Source organism: Centroberyx gerrardi, chromosome 19 (genome assembly GCF_048128805.1).
Source record: "Centroberyx gerrardi isolate f3 chromosome 19, fCenGer3.hap1.cur.20231027, whole genome shotgun sequence".
NCBI classification, from domain to species: Eukaryota; Metazoa; Chordata; class Actinopteri; order Beryciformes; family Berycidae; genus Centroberyx; species Centroberyx gerrardi.
In genome coordinates, this window is record NC_136015.1 from 2,616,733 (window position 1) to 2,635,993 (window position 19,261).

Consider the following 19,261-nt stretch of genomic DNA (forward strand, 5'->3'; position numbering starts at 1 on the left):
GTTGTGATTTTGACCTTACCATGAAAGTGTAAATATAACCATATATGTAAGCATTTGCCAATTTGGGTACAATTTGCATACAATTTGGGTATAATTTGTACAATTTCAGAGGGTAAATAGTTGATTTTCAAATATAAAGGCTCTCTGTATGCATTTGCAAAATACTGTATGTTTTTGAGTTCTCTTACAGATAGCAAAACACATTTTTATGATGCGTACAGCCATGTTTTTGCCCAAGACTGTTCTCTTTTGCAATCGGGTCCCAATATTCTCCCATGGTGCGGTTGTACTCTCCACTAGGACTATAGAAAAAACGAACTTGCGCATAAAAAGTTAATATAGCTTCTTGAATATTTTATTGAAAGTTGGAGGATTTCGAAAAGCCACTTTCATGTCCCTGCCAAATTAGCTTTTATGAAATGCAGCATACAAACTCTGTCATTTCAATAAAGTCAAGTTATCCTCAATAACATTCCCGGGGGTCATTGGTGTTTAAAGAAACATTATGTAGAAAGTCTCAAAATGGAGAAATGCCAAGGATTACTGATAACATAATTTTAGAATGTATTACTATTGTCATGCCCGATCTGAAAACCATTGCTCCTTCTCTTGTGCAACATCTTACCCAGCTTTTCAATGTGTGCGTGTCTAAGTTACAGTTGACTTGGCGTCTACAGTTGGTTGTCATGTTGATATTAACAAATAAAGCAAAGGAGTGTGTGGCAAAAATAGCTAGACGTTAAAGGAAAACTCCCCCTCAGATTAAATATACTGTTAAATATAATTTGTGATGTTGAAGGCATTCCAGTTATTTTGTGTTGAAGTGTCACAATTTACTGTTTTGGTGAATCTGCCTTATCTACTTCTACTTCAGTTAGAGATTTTTTTATATTTCCCAGACAGCATTTTGTCAGCCCAGAGGGTGTGAACTTGTTGCTTTCAATCAAAGTCTATAAATACAGGTTGCTAGCCAACTAGTTTGTGAACATTGGATCACATCTATGATCTTAAACACAGCATGCCTTGTGGCTGCATTGCATTCTGGTCTATTGAGGCTACTGTGGGTGGAGAAATTGGTCTCTCTCCTCTTCTACGATGGATTTCTCCCTGTATGATTGTTGAACGGCGGCTCTAGAAAGAAGCCCTCGCTCTTTGATTCTGAGGGACTGACACCAAAACCTGACATTTACCGCTGATGTTTTAGAAAATACCAAACAACCCAGAAATGCAAGGTACAGCATCAATAGCTGTTTTTAACAGAAGCAACGTGTTTTAGGGTGGATTTTTCCTCAACAGAGCTTTGTTCCCCTTCTGGCCTCAGGGAACAAACGCCTACAGGGTTTCTGTGTTGTTCAGCAATGATCTACAGCCACTGCAAGACAACGACTTTTCTTCCTCTCCAATGATTAAATGATTACTCCCAATTATCTCAACACCCATGCCTTCCAATTTTCATGTTGGAGATAGTGCTTGCATCAGTCGGTTTCTTTCCACAGAGGAGGACAGAGCTGGCTGGGCGATCACATGGCGATGGCACCGTCTTATCTGTGGCGGCGTCGCTCTGGGTTGGCTGGCTGCCTTTTGATCACTGAGCCTGTGTTCTCCTGTTCAGTCTGTCTGTGTCTTTGTGTTTCCCTGACAGCGCCGAGATCTGTGACTCTATTGGAAGCTCCTTGTGTTCTTGGGGGTGATGAAAAATTAAGCTTGTTTTCCCTGCTTCCTTTGCTGGCGCTGCCCCCACCGTCATCCCAGAGAAAGGAAGGGTTCAGTGATGAGTTGTAATTTGTTTGATGGTAATTGGAACAGTGCTGGCCCTGGGCAGTTCTTCAGCTGAGTCTAGGCTAAGTGGAAAGATGGACATGGACTTAAACTGCTCAGTCAAGCCTCTTCTCAGCTTCTCGCCATGAACGTTGATTGGCTTTGCTACATTCTGCAGGCCCAGAGTTGTAGTAAGAATATTGTTTGTGGAATTGTGGAATAGAGTTCACCACCTTTTACCTTTGACCATTTTAATGCCAAAATAATTACAATTATTCAGTGTTTCCCCCAGAATTTAGTTCTTGTCAGAGTAAAAGCCTCTGAAACAGCATTTAGACCATCATGGGACACTAAAACTCTCCATTGAAACCCAGACTAATTTTTTTAGGGTTAGCCAGAAGGGTGATCCAGCTCACCTGTTCAATGGTTGGGAAAACCGGAAATACATTATCGCCTTTAAATGAAGAATTAATTTACAAAACACATGTAGAATAATTAAATTAATAAATAAAATGTGCAAAAACAATTAATTACAATCAACTATCAGCTGTTTCTGAAACTTTAATTTTTGAAAATTGATTTTTGTTTGTTTCTATTGGTGGTTGATGATCACTAACTGGTCATAGTTTACCCTGCTGTTTTTTCCCCACTACATTACTGGAAAGGGGCAAAGGGAGTTGTTGTGATTGTCTTACAGTAGGTTTTGCTGCCTCAACCCATGTTGCACAGCATAGTAAATACTTCCCAGTGGAAGCCTGCTAGTTGAGTGTAGAAATTCTGCCTAATGATTACATGATAATTAGAATTTTACACTTAATGGGTGGTAGTTTAATGCCCCTGGGCTGTGCCTCCCCAGTGGTACTGTACGGGGATATTAATCTGTTATTACAGCAAACCGCCAGTTTCTAACATGTTAAGCTATTTTTCCAGTAAAGTAGACTCGCAGGGATCCCTCGGGCCTGGATTTTTTTTTTTTATTAAATATCTTATAAAGTGTATTGGCTCATGAATCTGCAGGGCAGGGACACAGGGCATCTGTCTGTGTCACGATTTCCTAGAAGAAGAAAAAATATACATTAAATTCACCAGTAGAGATGAAAGTTGTATTAATTATCATTAACTCTGATCCAGATATAACTGGTGGGATATTGGAGTCCAGTGATGACTCTCTCTCTCTCTCTCTCTCTCTCTCTCTCTCCCTCCCTCCCTCCCTCCCTCTCTCTCTCTCTGTGCAGGAGGAAGCTATAAGAAGATTGGATACTATGACAGCACTAAAGGCAATCTGTCCTGGTATGGGAATGACAAGTGGATAGGTGAGGCACATTCATCTTTCTCAGCCCCTTCATTTTCCTGTTTATCACTGTCTGTTGCACTCCTTCTCCCTTCTAATCTCCCGTTTCCCTGACCCTCTACCCTTACCTCTCCCTGTCTCTCTAATTCCTTTTTTCCTTCCTCCATTGCCCTCTCTCTCTCTCTCTCTCTCTCTCTTTCCACATGCAAGGTTGGCTAAGAATTTTCATCAATCAATCAGGCAGGTTTTATTTAGCATGTGGGAATAGCGACGCTCCAGCTAACTTTTCACAGCTCAACAGACATCCAAGTGATTTGGCGACGAACGCCGCCACAGTCAAGCAAGCGCAGTGATCGGCCGATGTGCTGCGGAGCAACAATTTCATTTCATTTACTAATTAAACATGAGAACCAGTTCAGAGCGATGACAGGAATAAAATAAATAGAAGATGCTCGTTGACAGGCTAAACAAAACAGGGGAAAGCAATCTGGGCGGCAATTTAGCGGGACAGGGCGCCATGACCTTGACTTTAAGGAATGAAATTGTGTTCCCTAATCAGTATGGGGAGCCTTGTGTACGTCCATGTCAGTTCTGCCTCCCTGAGCACTGACAAGATGCAGATTTAACAGCGGTTAATGCCTTGAAAACTGCGGAGGGTTGAAGTGTTGCAAGCATGTGGAATGGAAAAGCGAAAACACCAAATGACACAAAGGAGCAATTGGAGGACTTTGGATTGGCAGTCTCTATCTGTGCTTTTGTTCATTTGTTTGTTCATTTGACTGTCTGTCAAAAGCGAGATCTCAATCATGATGCATCTCACCAAAGTGCTTCCAAAATGACACCTATTGGCCCCAAGGATGGCGCTACAATTACTGGTCAAAACAAGGTGACATATTCATTAACTGATTAGCCCAAAGGGGGACTGCGTCATTTGTGGGGGATGACATGTTTGCTGTTGCCTTGGAGCGGTTATTATACTGTAATACTGATACTCCTGAATATATTAGTTCCATAGCAACTGAGCCACTGCTTCTTCTAAATGGCTCAGTGTTGTTTTCCGGTGATGCGGCTGACTCCAGCACATGCAACATGGTAAGACAGTTAAGTCCATGCAAGTAAGTCCATGGTTTCTGAGCACTTTGCCAGGATCAGAGCCAGCCGTTTCCCCCCACCGCCCATCATCTGAAGAAATGAGGTGTCGGCTCTCAAGTGTTTGCCGTCGCCTCAGCCGTGAAGACACAAGAGCCACGCTGTAATTTCCCAGGTGTCTCCATTCGTCCTCCGGATAGTGTTTGACGTCACTCCGGTCTACCATCGCTGAAGAACTGCGCGCATCGAGGTATTTATGGCCGTACGCCAAAAAACGATCACCTCGGGACACGAACGTGTTTCTTTTTTTCTTTTTTTTTTTACAAAGCTGACAGACACCAAGGTCATCCCGCCGACCTCTCGCTCAGTCGCGACGAGACCCAAGGGAAGACCGGCGGGGAGTGTTGACCTCCGGTTGGCTGTCCGGCCATCTGGACCATATGTGGACGTCAGCAGATGCTTTAGGACAGTGGAGGCACCAAGTGAACCAAGAAGCCGGCTTATCTCCTCGGCAGCCGTGTCACCCCCGGGGCGGCTCAGTAAGATGCCCTCCTCACTCCCCTGCTGGTGCGGTCAGTCACCAGAGCCCGGCGTCCTTCCCGGGGATGAGGTCCAAAAATAACCCGGACGGTGACATGACAGAATAAGGCCCCCTCGAAGGAGACGGTGACTTTGTTGCAGATTGGGTGCTACGTGTTGACCGGAAAGGCGGAGCTCTGGATTTGGCTCGCCCTCTGTCGAGGACATGCCACTCACTGTCTCTCTCCATTTCCCCTTCCCATCTTTCTATACGATCTGCCCACCCCAAATCCTGCCTTTAACTCCTTTGCTTTCTGTTCCTATCTAATTTTCTCTCTCTCTAACCCCTCTCATCTGTTTTCCCCTCCTCTCTCACTCACTTTTTATTTGCCAGTATTTGTTCACACTCTCCTCGCCTCTCCTCCCTCGTTCTCTCGGTCTCCTTGACAACCACTGCATCGCTGCCTCTCTCTCATATTGCCGTGGTAACCATTATGGGGCTGGTCGCCATGGAAACATACTGTCCCGATTCCACTATCAAGGGCAGGGAGAGGTATTAGTGTGGGAGAACACATTTTCCCAAAGGACAGTCTTACATACACACACACACTCTCTCTCTCTCTCTCTCTCTCTCTCTCACACACACACACACACACACACACAGGTATTAACATACCCTGGAATATATCTGCCTTCAGCAAACAATCACACCCGCTCACATGCATGCAGTGAAATCCGTATGAGTTATGAGTCTGGCTCCCCTCTTATGTACTGCAGCACACTTTGCTTTATTGACATGGCGGCCACATTTGATTTACATCATATTCGAGGTGGGAGCGCTACACGGAAAACAGCAAAGCAGATGGAAGCAGAGCAAAATCAACTGATGTTTGGACAGAACATTTAAAATCTAAACCAAAATTGTCCTTCAATATCACAGAGATGAACAGAGCTGGAGAAGGTCCAAATTAAAGACTATACAGCAACTGGATTGATGTTGATCCATAACAGTAGCTAATGTTAGCAGTCAGCTGCTTCATGTTGTATATTATATTTATCTCCAAACCTAATCTAATTCAATTCTTATTGTCAGCATGATCAGGCTCTATCTTTAGTATTAGTAACATGCTAACATTATGCTTAATATCCTTAGTAGTAGTCTGCTAGCTAACTTTGGTGACTTTAGCTGATTAAAACTGCTGCTGTTAAAGCTAGTTGTTGGCTACAACTTACACAATTACATCTTGTTGATTCGGAGATAAATATAACATTAACAACAGGAAGTAGCTGACTGCTAATGTTATGTTATGGTGTAATGTAATGTAATGGTATGTTATGTTAATGTTATGGACCTAGTTGGTTTGGAGATAAATATAATGTTGTCCATAGGGCGGTTGAGTCTACCATACTTTCCACTTGCTTCGCTGTTTTCCGTGTAGCGTTTCCCTCCCTGAGTATGATGTAAATCAAATATGGCCGCTGTGTGAATAAAGTGAATGCTAAGCTTTTGAATTGAGGTTCTCAAAAGCATCCACTGCATCAGACTATGAAACCTCTACAGTATAAAACAGCCTTCCATCAAAGTACAAAGAACCTCGGCTCCATACAAACAAGCTAGCATCCACTCTGAGACTCCATAGCAACAGGCTTGTGAGGCAAGAGAAGCTCTTGTTACTATTCTGACCTTAGGACTCCATGGCAACATGGCTGCTATTAACATCTCATTCAAACATGCCAAGGCTCACAGATCTTAGCACTGCATTGCCTGGGGCCTCTCTGTCACTGTTGCAGCTTCAAACACTCTAAAACACTGTGAAGTATGCAACACTGACGCACACACACACTCATATTCTCACACATCCTTTGCCAAGCAAACCCCATGTTGTAAATGACATTTAATGGAATGTAAATCCCATTACACTCCTGCTGTAGTTAAGGATTTTGATGCCAACATACACTCTCTACATTACAGTGATCTAAACGGTATGCAGACAATTTGTAGTTAAAGAACTAGCCTATAATAGCTACAAGGGTTCAAGTGATATGGGCATTTGAAGGCTGATGCTGATTATTTTTAACTGAAGCTAAGAATGACAATATTTTGTGCCAATCATCTATTTCTTTAAATGTGACTATTTTCATGCCGGAACATTCCAAGTATTCTGTGTTTCCCCCAGAATTTTATTCTTGGCAGGGCGGAAAAGCCTCTGAAACCCATGACACCTCTTAAGTCACAGTCCGCTAGGTATAGGAGACATGTCTAATAAAGTGTTATTTTAGGGTTTGTAATATTTTTAGACTGAAGTTTTCTTTAAATTTGACGTAGTCCTAGTACGGTGCACTCAGACTATTCGGTGCGGTATCCACTTATTAAATCATATTAGTTGAAAATGACAAGTATTCATTATTTTATTCTAGTCGTGACAAAAAAGCCTCTGAAACTGCATTTAGATCATCATGGGACACTAAAACTCTCCATTGAAAGCCATACTAATTAAATTCTGTTAGGTGGGTTAGCAGCTAAAGTAAAATCCTCCCACACCACTGAAATGATTTCTCTGGTCAGACATCATTTTCAAAAATAACAAGTGCTCTAGCGCTTTCTAGGTGTTCAGGTGGAGGGGTGGGGTGTGGGGGGGTGTGCATGACTGGAGTGAGTGAAACTAAGTTGACTTTAAAAACTCCATCTGTTAACACCAAAGTGCTGTGGTAGCACAGTGTTGTTGTAAAAAAGAGAATTGCTGAACAAAATGTTTAATTCATGCGTTGACTCCACCAGCCTCCAATTGATTGATGCTTGTTTGACTTCTACCTTACTGCTTGGTGTACAAGCGCACACTCTATTTCCCTGATGCAGGGCTCTTGGGGCTCTGCGCCACATAAACAGTGCATACCGTAATTCCCCAAAGCAAGCGTTATGCACGAACGAACAAACTAATGAACCAACCAACAAATTCATTCATTTATTCATTCATTCAAACCTTTATTTAATCCTCGGGGACAAATTGAGAGAAAGATTCCCATGCTCCTGTTTGCAGTGGTGCCAAGGTAACAATAGAACATAAAAATCAAAGAAAATTTGTGATAATAAATAAATAAATAATGAAGTGAAAATATTAATCAAAACATTTTCATTCAAAATTCGTGTCAATCTTTAAAATGCTTTGCAGTTCATTCCAAGTATGAGGGGCACAAAATCAAAATGCAGTCAGTTATGATATAAGATGGTAATTTGTTAAGAAGGGTTTTGTAGATGAAAAAATACCAGTGTTGATCTCACCTTGCAGAGAGAGGTGGCAAACCAACTTTTTTCTAAAGGATATAATGGTAGGTTATCACCAGAAATAAATCTAAGGGCGGAGTGGTATACAGCCTCTAATGGTTTATGGGTGGTAGCAGCTGCATGTCTATAAATAACATCGCCATAATCCAGAATAGCAAGAAAAATCGCTGCATTTACCCTCTTTCTGCTGAATATAGGAAAACAGATCTTATTTCTATACAAAAAGCTGAGCTTCATCCGCTTGTTTTTGTTTTTACCAGATTATCAATGTGAACTTAAAAGTAAATTTGATCATCAATCGATATGCCCAAATCTCTTTCTATTACAGCACCTGTTAAAGAGCGGATTTGGAAATTACTATAGTCAATTCCCTTAGCTCTTGAGAATAGAATGTATTTAGTCTTATCAGCATTTAATACAAGTTTGAGGTTAAAAAGTGTATTTGAAGTGTACTGAAGGAACTGTATCGACTCAGCAAAGCAATACAAACTAGTGTCATCAGCATAAAGATGTACATTACACATATTTAGAGACAAAACAGAACTGGCCCTTAATTTGAACCTGAGGAACACCTTTTGTTATTTGTAGGTACTGTTCAGAACAGTACCCACTTTTACACACTGATATTTATTTGTAAGGTAGTTATTGAGCCATTGGCGGGCAACAGAGTCCAATCCAATATGAGACAACCTATGCAAAAGCAGGGAATGATCAACTGTATCAAATGCTTTTGAGAGATCTACAAAAAGAGCAGCACAGTGTTTTCTATTGTCTAATGCAGATACAATGTCATTAATAACTGGCAGAGATAGGGCTATGATTAGCCCTGAAACCAGACTGATAAGAGCTTAACACATAATACTTGGAAAGAAATGCTACCAATTGATTATTTACAAGGGATTCAAGGGTTTTTGCAGTTTAGAGATAGGAAGATAGTTATTTATTATTCACTTATCTCTCCACCTTTATGAAGGGGAAGAACATGAGCAGTCTTCCACACTTTAGGAATTGTTCCAGATAAAACAGACAAGTTAAAAATGTGTCTTATACAATCTGCATCAGTGGAGCAGAATGTTTAAGAAAAGAAAAATGTGTCTAAGCCATCCTTACTAGTTGATTTCTTATTATCAATGGTGAGAAGTGCATCAGTTACTACTACTAAAATTAGGAGCACTGCTGCTAGTATAACCAGTGTTAACATTGGCTGTGAGAGGAGGCCCTTGGTCAACCACTGAGTTATCAGTTCCCATGATGTAGTATCAAAAAGGTGACCAGCTGCAGCAAGGTGTTCATTAAAAGCTGCACATATTTCATTGTGCTCGGTTAAGCAAGCATGGAACAACGCCAGTTCCAGAATTGGATTTGCAAAGGATTTAGAGGTTGAACTCAAATAAAAATCAAATTTGGTTTTCCTCACAGAGGAAGTGCATTTATTTCTTAGTTGTCTGAAAATGAGCCAAAGGGTCCCCTGATCATCTAGCCAAGGCCTATACTTTATTTCTAGATAATAATAAATGTGATAATTCAGTGGTGAACCAAGGACTAGATCTATCTTTAATTCTTACTTTTTTGAATGGAGCATGCTTATTAACTACTGTATTGAAAGTATTTACAAAGTGATCTAATGCTAATTCAACATCAGGGATCTCTATAGTATGGGATAGGTCACTGCAGTAGAGGTCATGCAGAAACGCTTGTGCATTAAAGTTTCTGAAATTCCTTTTTACATTAACTTGAGGTTTAGTTGCCCTTAATCACATTTCTCTATTACAAGCTATAGGGCAATTATCACTTATACCTATATCAAAAACACCCAGTGCAACATATTTATCAGGCTTATTGGATAAGATCAGGTCTATTAGCGTGGAATTTGAAAGATTTTGTAGATTTGGCCTGGTTGGCTCTGTAACCAACTGGGTTAAATTAAGATTGCCAATCCAAATTGAAATCACCCAAAATTATAAGTTCAGAATCTATATGATGAGAGAATAGAGCCGCCATCTTATCACAACCACTGAGTTATTGAGCCTTATTTATACCTTCAAAGTAATGAGTTCAAAGCTTTTGGGCAATGTAATAGCAAACACTTTTTGTTAGCCATGTTTCAGTAAGAACCAAAATATCAGGGTTGGCCTCAGAAACTAAAATTCTTAAATGATTCATACTGAAGCATACTTCTTATATTTATATGTAGAAAACATAAGCCTTTTCTAACTAATAGAACTGTTAAGGTTATCTGTCGGGATTGAACAAACTGGGGATTGAACAAACAGACTGGTGAGTGCTGGAGGGTGCTGCAGACTTGGGGGGTGCTGGTTGCAGACTAGGGAGCGATGGCTGCAGAGTGGGTTGCGGCAGACTGGGAAGTGCTTTCTGCTGAGTGGGTTGCTGCAGAGTGGGGACTGCTGGCTCCAGAGTGGGGTGCAGCTGACTAGGGAGCAATGGCTGCAGAGTGGGGTGCTGCTGAATATAGAGACACTCCTCCCAAGCATCTAATAATAATAAAAATCTATTCATACATCGTGGACTTGCAGTAGTTCTGGTCAGGGAGGAACCTCCATCATATCAGAGGTGGACAACACTGACTCTCTGATGTCTGTTGTCCCAATGTTGTCCCATTCGGTCTGACCCTAAGAGCTGCTGCAGTTCCCGTCCAGTAATGGTATCAGATTGCTCTGTCACTACTGAAGCCAGTGGTTTTAGCGAGCGTTGCCTAGATGAAGCCTAATAGTCGCCTCTCTCTCTCCCACTGTGCCTGACGTAAACCCAGATAGAGAGAGAAAGGATAGAGAGTATCCTGAACTAGGTCGCTGATACTGCTTCCTCAGCTCTCTCCCTTCTCTCTCCCTGTATATGTCCCTCTCTTTTTCCCCCTATACTTCGAACCCAGTCATTCTTTATTCTCTTTTCTTTTCTCTTCCCCCGTCATATCAATTTTCTCAACCCTCCTCTGCTTCACTCCTTTGTCTATATTTTTGCTCCTCATTTCTATTCCCTCTCTGTCTCCATCTTTCCCTTTGTCTTCGATCAGCGCAGGCCGGCTCCTGCTTGCCCACATTGATTGGAATGGAAAAAATATTGCTGGTGTTAATTTTGTTTTCGTTGCTATCTCTTCTCCGCTACCGCAAATCCACGCAGTCTCATTGCATTTCACTGCTCATAAGATCCTATGCTGCTGGAAACAACATCAAATGCCATTGACAGTCATAGTCACCAATCTGAAATCAGAATCCATAATCCACAAACTGAGTGTCATCCTCTTTATTTGTAGAAATAATTTTCTTCTGCCTTTTATGCAATTACTGGCAGCAAGTTCAAAAGATAAGTGTTTGAATAAATGCTCTCAGCAGGAACAATATAATTTACATCGCAGTCGATAGTTGTACATTTTCATTTTGCGCAACAGAACTGCAGAAGGTTAGCCAGCATTTCTCTGGTTTTTATACCCTCGTTTGACTGAGCATCATGCGCATCACATCGAACAGACCTTGCCCCAAATCATACCAATGGAGGCACGCAATTGGGAAATGGCTCATGAATGAGGCAAAATAGAGGTCAATGAATGAAATGAACCAAAAAGTGAAAAGCATCAGTAGTTTCCCTCCGTCCTGGGCTGTGTCCGCGCGCCCGTTAGTGCGCTGATTGTAATATGAACGCTAAATGAACCCTGGTAATAGAGCCACACACTAAGTGGCTGTGATTCAGTAGAAATGCTAATAGGGACTTTGGAGGCTGAGGCATGGCTGCACACTGCACTGATAGCGCCCAGTGGTTGGAGAAGAGACCGGAGCGCATTTAGGTTTTCTGCTCTATTAATTCACAAGTTGCCTGACCTCTCTGTCTCTCCGTCTTCTCCGTCTTCCTCATCCTCATCTTCCCAGGCTCGGGACCCCCCGCCGACCAGACGGTGGTCATAGAGGAGTTCCGCTACCTCTCCCAGAAGCTCTTTGTGTCTGTGTCTGTCTTTGCCGGGCTGGGAATCCTCCTGGGAATCGTCTGCCTCACTTTCAACATCTACAACAGCAATGTCAGGTAGAGGAGCGCACCTCTATCTCACATCTAGGCATTCAGAGGGGCCGGCTTCACTCTGTGCCCGCGGTACAAAACAGACCTGCCAAAAGGCTTGATTTTTCTTTCACTATTTTTTTTTTCTTTTGCTGCACTGATCAAAATAGATCTATGTAATATTCACAGTATGTTCAGAGTGGCTCCTAAAAAGCGTATTCAGACCTCAGCGTGCGAGGCTGACAGTTAAATCCAGACTTCGTTTGCATTCCTGACAGACAGCTAATATCCTGAACTTGGTGACAGTCTGTCTCAAACAGCATGAGGATGACAGGCAGGAGCTTTGTGTGTCTGTGTGTGTATGTGCAGTGGGAGATAGAGGCTTTGACAGACACAAATATCCCTCTGTGCATGAGTGTGTGTGTGTGTGTGTGTGTGTGGATGTATTTGAACATTTCTGTGCATTTATTTTTTTCATTGTGACCCTGAGCTTGAAATCTTAAAAGCGTTTTTTTGTTTTCAGATTTGGTGTGTATGTATGTGTTCCTGTATTTCTATCCTTATGCAGACCACATCTTCTCCCTAGCATATAAAAATGAGGAAAATCCTCCAAAATGAGGATAGTTAGCTGTTTCTCACTTCTACAAGGAGCTAATTTAGGATTAGGGTTTGGGTTTAGGGTTAAAATTAGAATTGGGATTAGGTTTAGGTTAGGGTTAAAGCTGCAATAAGCAATTTTCCGACCACTAGAGGGTGACAGAAACCGCAACATATTTGTAAATAAAGCACAGCAAAGCTCCTGCAATATAGAGGCCCCTAAGGACAAACCATAGACTGTAAAAAAAGTCGTGGTGAGTGTGACGTCACCCATAGGTTTCTGAAGGGCTGTTTTGAAGCCAAAAGATTGGGTTTACGATCGCCACCATTGTTAACATTTTTTGGGTTGGGCTGGGCTGGGTTTGGAGAATTTTTGGAGCCAGCATCTAGCGGACGTTAGAAGAATTGCCACTTGCCGCCACTTATTGGCTTCAAAATTCACCCGTGGCTTTGGCTGCTTGGGGCAAACCTAGCAAAGGACCGTGCATAAAGGCTAATAGCTAAGCTAAATGTACCTACGGAGAAGTGTCGCCGGTTACCAGTCTCGCTTTGCCAGATTTTTCTCCCACTGAATGTTACATGTCCCACAATGACAAGTGAGGAGGCAGGTAGCAAATTTACTAGCTTAACAAGTTTACTAGCTTAACAAATTTACTAGCTTAACAAATTTACTAGTTTAACAAGTTTACTAGTTTAACAAGTTTACTCGCTCACTTCATCGATTCCGCCATTACAAGAGTTCGTTTCAGGGATGGGAGGGGGAAGAGCGCCGCTTTTAAACAGCGAGGGAGGAGCCAAGCTTGTTTTAAAAAAATGAAAAGCTACTGAATGGAGCGGGAGGAGCTTCGTTCCGGTGCGGAATTTGACAACAAGCTTTAGAGAAGAGATAAAAACAGCAACACAGCTGCTGCTGTGTGGATATTGGTTTATATCATTATGTCTCAATGAATCTCCACATAGCACACATTAGTTTCAGGATTGGTTATAAGGTCTGATATCGCTTATTGCAAGATTAGAATGAGACTTAGGGTTAAGTGTTAGAGAATGAATGTAGTCAATGAAGGTAGTATTGAAGACAATTGTTGTAATACCAAAATGTGTGTGTGTGTGTGTGTGTGTGTGTGTGTGTTTATGTGTGTGTGTACATTTCTTTTGTTCCAGGTACATTCAGAACTCCCAGCCGTACCTGAACAACATGACTGCAGTGGGCTGCATGATGGCGCTGGCTGCTGTCTTCCCTCTGGGCATCGACGGCCTTCATGTCCACAGGAAGCAGTTCCCCGTCGTCTGCCAGGTACACTCTGAAAACGAAGGGGCTCCAAACACCTTGATTTACTTTTGAAAGCTAAAAAAAAGAGCCAAAACTGAGAAATGGTTTTCTATGAGATTGAAGGTATTAACCGCATTTGCACGGTGTGTGGATTTAAAACACCATTCAAGTTCTCTGAAACAGCAAATGAGCTTATTAAATCTTGATTTTGAGTTTGAAAAATGTATGGTTTTTTTTGGTACAGCTAAAATCTTAACACTAAAAGATTGCTGATCCTAAATTCAAGTTGGATGGGCTGGATTCACAGACATGGATAAAGGCTCCTGGTAGACCAAAATGATTTCTCAATGCTGATCTCTACTGAAACAAGGCAACAGCAATCATGTCATCCCACAACATGTCAGCTTGGACTCCAACATCATGCAATATCCTCAGGTGCAGGGTGCTGCAACAGACTAGTGTCCTGTCTGGGGGGGGGGGGGGGGGGGGGGGGTGTAATGTACTGTTTAGAGGTGTTGACAGCCTGTCCCGCAACCCAGATGTCACAACTTGAATCTCCAAAACAGCCAATGCAAATGTGAGAGAAGAGCGGATAGGGGGTTTCTGTGTGATGAGGCATTTGTTGCTCTTTGGTTCAGCGTTGCTTCGACGAAACAAAGCAGTTCCAGGGCATTCTTCAAGCAAATAATTAAAGATTTTGAACCAAATCCAAAGCTGTGGCCTTGTGCATGAAGAACGTTTGATGTGCTACTGCCTGATGAAGGCCACAGCATTGCCAAAACGCCTTTGAGTGTGTTTTCATTTGAACTGGCCATGAAATAAAGGCTTTGTAAATTTTTTTGTTTGAAGAGCGCCATGGAAGTCCTTCTTTTCCAACCAGTACATACTGTATGTGTCATGTCAAAGTGTCCTTGAGTAAGACACCAAACTCCTACTTGCTGAAAAGTATTTCTTTTATTTTTTTAGATGAGACTTCTGAATCTCTTGACTGACGTTTCACAGCAGTTTAGTGTTTTAAAGATGTCACCTTGTTGGTCTTCCAAAACACTAGATCATGTTTCAAAGACATTTTTGAAACATGATCTAGCGCTTTGAAACATGATCTTCCAAAACACTAGATCATGTTTCAAAATGTCTTTGTGGCAATTTTGAAATGTGATCTAGTGTTTTGGAAGATCAAAACATTAGATCATTTTTTGAAACATGATCTAGAGTTTTGAGACATGAACTTCCAAAACACTAGATCATGTTTCAAAGACATTTTTTGAAACATGATCTAGTTTTTTTGAAACATGATCTTCCAAAACACTAGATCATGTTTCAAAGACATTTTTGAAACATGATCTAGTGTTTTGGAAGATCATGTTTCAAAACACTAGATCATGTTTCAAAAATGTCTTTGTGGAGTGCCATTTATGCAGCTCACCTCGAGCCCTATTTGGATGGGATTACTGGAGCATGTCTGTAATTTTAGTCCTGTAATTCCAAAAAGCCTCTTTTACCTTTTACCGAATTGACATCCCTGAGATTGTTGGTGAACAATTTTCCTGTGGGAAAGGACTCTTACCGTATGATTGTGGGCCATCTGCTCAAATTGCACTTGAAAGCGACGTTCACCCCAAACTGAGATCAGACCCAAAGTGTCAACTCTGGTCCATTTGCGACTTTTCTTTGCTCTTGCAGCCATGCTGTAATGTTATTGTTTAAGTGTGTCAATTGCACAAGTTACATATGACACATGGTACATTTTTTTCTTCATCTCTGCAATTTTGGAGACTGATTACAGAGAATGAATTGGTCAATAACATTACACATATCCTGTGTTAAAAAAAAATGTTTTTGCACATTCCTGAAAGCAAATCACGTCCAAAGAGAGCTAAAGAGTGTTTGAGCAGTATTCTAAATACTAGAAATATACTATAGGAGTTTCGACCCTTCAGTTGGCGGTAGCTCAGGTTTGACCTCAGTTTGTACTTCAGAACACTTTAATAGTGGACAGGCTCGTAAAACTGAAATAGATAATTACCTTTTGTAATTGAAGGGTACCTCCACTTTAAATTACGCTTTGATTTAGGGTTTCACCTTTCCTCATGTTGTCCGAGCGTGGATTTTTCCTCCACTACAGTAAAGGCAGCCATATCACTGAGGCATTACAGGGGATTGCGTAAGGGGAAGAAAGGAGCCTTGCAGTAGGTCATTTTAATTTCCAAGGTCATTTTCGAAAAAGCTATTAAACTCAAACAAGGCTTAATAAAGGCGAGTGACTGAGGAGGTGGTTTGATTAATTCGTTTGATATATGAATCTGTTGAATCATGAAGTGTTTCATGTCTTGATTTTCCGCCAGTTTCGCCTGTGGCTGCTGGGTCTCGGTTTCAGCCTGGCGTACGGCAGCATGTTCACGAAGATCTGGTGGGTCCACACCGTCTTCACCAAGAAGGACGAGAAGAAGGATAAGAGGAAGGTAAATGTGAAGGAGAATTGTGGATTTGGAGCAGTGGATTTGCCTTCCAGGAGTGACCAATTAACTTCACCCTGAGCCCTGGGGGGGGGGGTTTAGGCTTTACTTAATCATTATCCCCTTCAAGGGCGCCCTATATGGCCTGAAATGATGTATTTCCCAAAGGAATGTTATCATTTTACGTTTACTCTCTCCCCTACGTCTATAGTCAGTCCACAGAGATTGCTGGACCGTCACTTGCCCTTGAGCATTTGTGTAGCGTCTATTTGTCGTGCCTGTCCGCTGAACCTTTCCAATTGGTCCCAGAGGTGAAGGGCTTCCCCCCAGTTGGCAATCCCCCGCCTTCCCCGTCTGTGTAAAAGGACATGTCAGACATCACGTCTTAAAGCGGACGCTCCAGCTGTGAGGCAAGAGCGGGAATACTCCAGGCAGGGAGATACAGCCCATTACTGAATATTTCTGAATATCCTTAGTTGGAGAAAGCCTATCAGGGGGGATTATATTATCGAGGGCCATGTCAAAACTGATTGAGTTCACTTTGACTCGCTTAATGCCCACGCCAAGGGCCGCTGCTGTAGCCCCCTCTCTCTGAAGGTGGGAGAGATGCTGCTTCACCATTAAAAATGGAGATGTTCCGCCGAGTGGGAACACTTGCTTGATGCCCCTGTCATCATGTGTTGTGCTTTGATTGCGTTTGTCACTGTAATACCTTCCCAGCAGTGGACTGTGGATTTTATGGCCAACATGAGATAAATTCTTATGAGAACCATTCTAATACAAGGATTAGCATACTTTGGGAATGGATAAGATGCTGCGGAAATAAGTGGGACAAATGCATCCTATTTAAAGTAGATAATTGTAAATTGTATTTTGTTGCGCAGAAGGCCCTACGCTTGCCAAGTTGCACACATTCATTGCGTATTGAGATGCTGAGTGGCTTAGACACAGGATAAGGAGAGCTACTGTATCTAACAGTAATTGTCTTGATGAACAGTGTAGATCATTGTCTACAGTTCCCACTGCTGCCTTTGTATCTTTCTGCATGTTCACTGTAGCGGGATAACCGCAACGCTTTGATCCCCGGGGATAATGCAACAAAATCAATAACGGGTTTATAGTGTTGGACCTGTGCCTCGCAAAATCTTCTTTCTCTTTACTAGAATACATAAAAGAAGACCTTTATTTATTGATTGAGTCATGGAGCGCTGCACGCGCTTCAGTATGGCCTCTTTGTCTCTTTCGCCGTCATGGCCCAACACTTCGAGGGCAGATTGAATTGGCCTCAGTTAGTGATGGATCATTGTTTTCTCGTCAAGCTTAGGCCAGTCTATTTATGGCTTCATAAATCCCTCCCTCACACAATCAGAAAGAGAGGATTTGGGCATTTTCCTGATCCCTCGCCATGCACCGTAGTGACCACCACCCCCCTGTTTCCCAGCAGCACCTGGAGCCATGGAAACTCTACGCTACTGTCGGCGTTCTGCTCGGCATCGACGTCCTGTCCCTCATGATCTGGCAGATTGTGGATCCGTTGCATATCACAGTGGAGGTACAATCAATTCCTTCATCCTCTCTTTTTTTTCGTTTATTTATCCTTTGTTTAATCAGGTAGAGATCTCATAAAAACATTCATAAAGAAAATACAAATAATACAAAATTACAAATTCAGTCAGCAACATATAGGGACATACAATATAAAAAGCAACTACAAACATCATATATAATGTGAGATATCGTTTAAAATCATTGAGGGGGACAAGACATCACAATTTTGCTTTGCAGTCTGATTTATGAGGTGAACTCTCTGTTATTTGGTTTTTCCTAGACATATTGATTGGCAGACTCACGCAGAATTTGAAAAATAAATAACACCCGTAGAATGATGAAAACAGACTCGCCTCAGCGATATAGTTTGAAATGAAATTGATTCCATCCCGTATGTTTTGCTGGCGGAGTTGTAGTGTGTCGTGTTAAGAAACTTCCTCCTCTGTCTGTGTTTGTGTGCGAGCAGAAGTTCACCAGAGAAGCCCCCAAAGGAGACCTGGATGTTTTGATCCAGCCTTTACTGGAGCACTGCAGCTCCGAAAAGATGAACACCTGGCTGGGTGAGAGGAATACTAACTACGTCCTCCATCCCCGTTCCTCTATCAGTCTCTCTGCCTGTCGCTCTATCTCTGTATTTGTCTTTATCTTAAAAAGTAAAACTGTGAAAACTTTAAACCCATTAAAGCCTCTTCAAATATTGAATAGTGTGGTATGAGCTACAGTAGAAACACCTACATGGTTCTTCAAAGCTGCCGTCTCCTCCGTCCTCACTAGGTGTGGTGTATGGCTATAAAGGGCTGCTGCTGCTGCTCGGCATCTTCCTGGCCTACGAGACCAAGTCCATCTCCACAGAGAAGATCAATGACCACCGCGCCGTGGGCATGGCCATCTATAATGTCGCTGTGAGTCTCACCTAGCTGTCTATGTCTGTGTGTGTGTGTGTGTGTGTGTGTGTGTGTGTGTTTCCCGCAGTTTGGCGGGTTACTTTAGCGGGGGGGACTAAGCTAAAACCTCCTTTAGATCGAAATCCTGGAATTTTCCTGGATTTCAAATCCTGGGATTGTTGATAAGCCCCGATTCAGACTTGGCAGTCTGAATGGGTTCCAGGTTTCTCCTGGAAAGCCCCGATTCAGCTACACCAACCAAATGGATTGAATTACAAATTTTTCATATTTTGCCAGTATTTTTAGAACATGCAAGTGCTCAATGTACCGCTGTTATTACATTGACTCCACACTGCAGCTATAGTAAGGCAGAATAGCGAGGTATATTTGGCCGTGAGAGTGCAGAGCCACCATCATTACCATTTGCCGATTCCCATCTGCCATCCGGAAATAATTAATAAGTCAATAAAACTTCTCTTTGCAGCAAGAAACACTAAAACAGACTGGATATAGATTTTCATTAGTGGCTTGCTTCACAATGACGTCAACACAACATGTTGA

General features: G+C 42.1%; 1 protein-coding gene across 1 annotated transcript in view; it reads left to right on the plus strand.

The window, feature by feature from the left end:
* Positions 1 to 19,261, plus strand: part of gabbr1b (gamma-aminobutyric acid (GABA) B receptor, 1b) — a 48,588-nt gene that overhangs the window by 20,203 nt on the left and 9,124 nt on the right. The window contains exons 9-15 of the mRNA XM_071919138.1: positions 2,994 to 3,071; positions 11,822 to 11,972; positions 13,704 to 13,836; positions 16,158 to 16,274; positions 17,713 to 17,820; positions 18,283 to 18,376; positions 18,591 to 18,718. Of these exons, the coding sequence (XP_071775239.1) occupies positions 2,994 to 3,071; positions 11,822 to 11,972; positions 13,704 to 13,836; positions 16,158 to 16,274; positions 17,713 to 17,820; positions 18,283 to 18,376; positions 18,591 to 18,718 (809 nt within the window). The remainder of the gene's footprint in view (positions 1 to 2,993; positions 3,072 to 11,821; positions 11,973 to 13,703; positions 13,837 to 16,157; positions 16,275 to 17,712; positions 17,821 to 18,282; positions 18,377 to 18,590; positions 18,719 to 19,261) is intronic.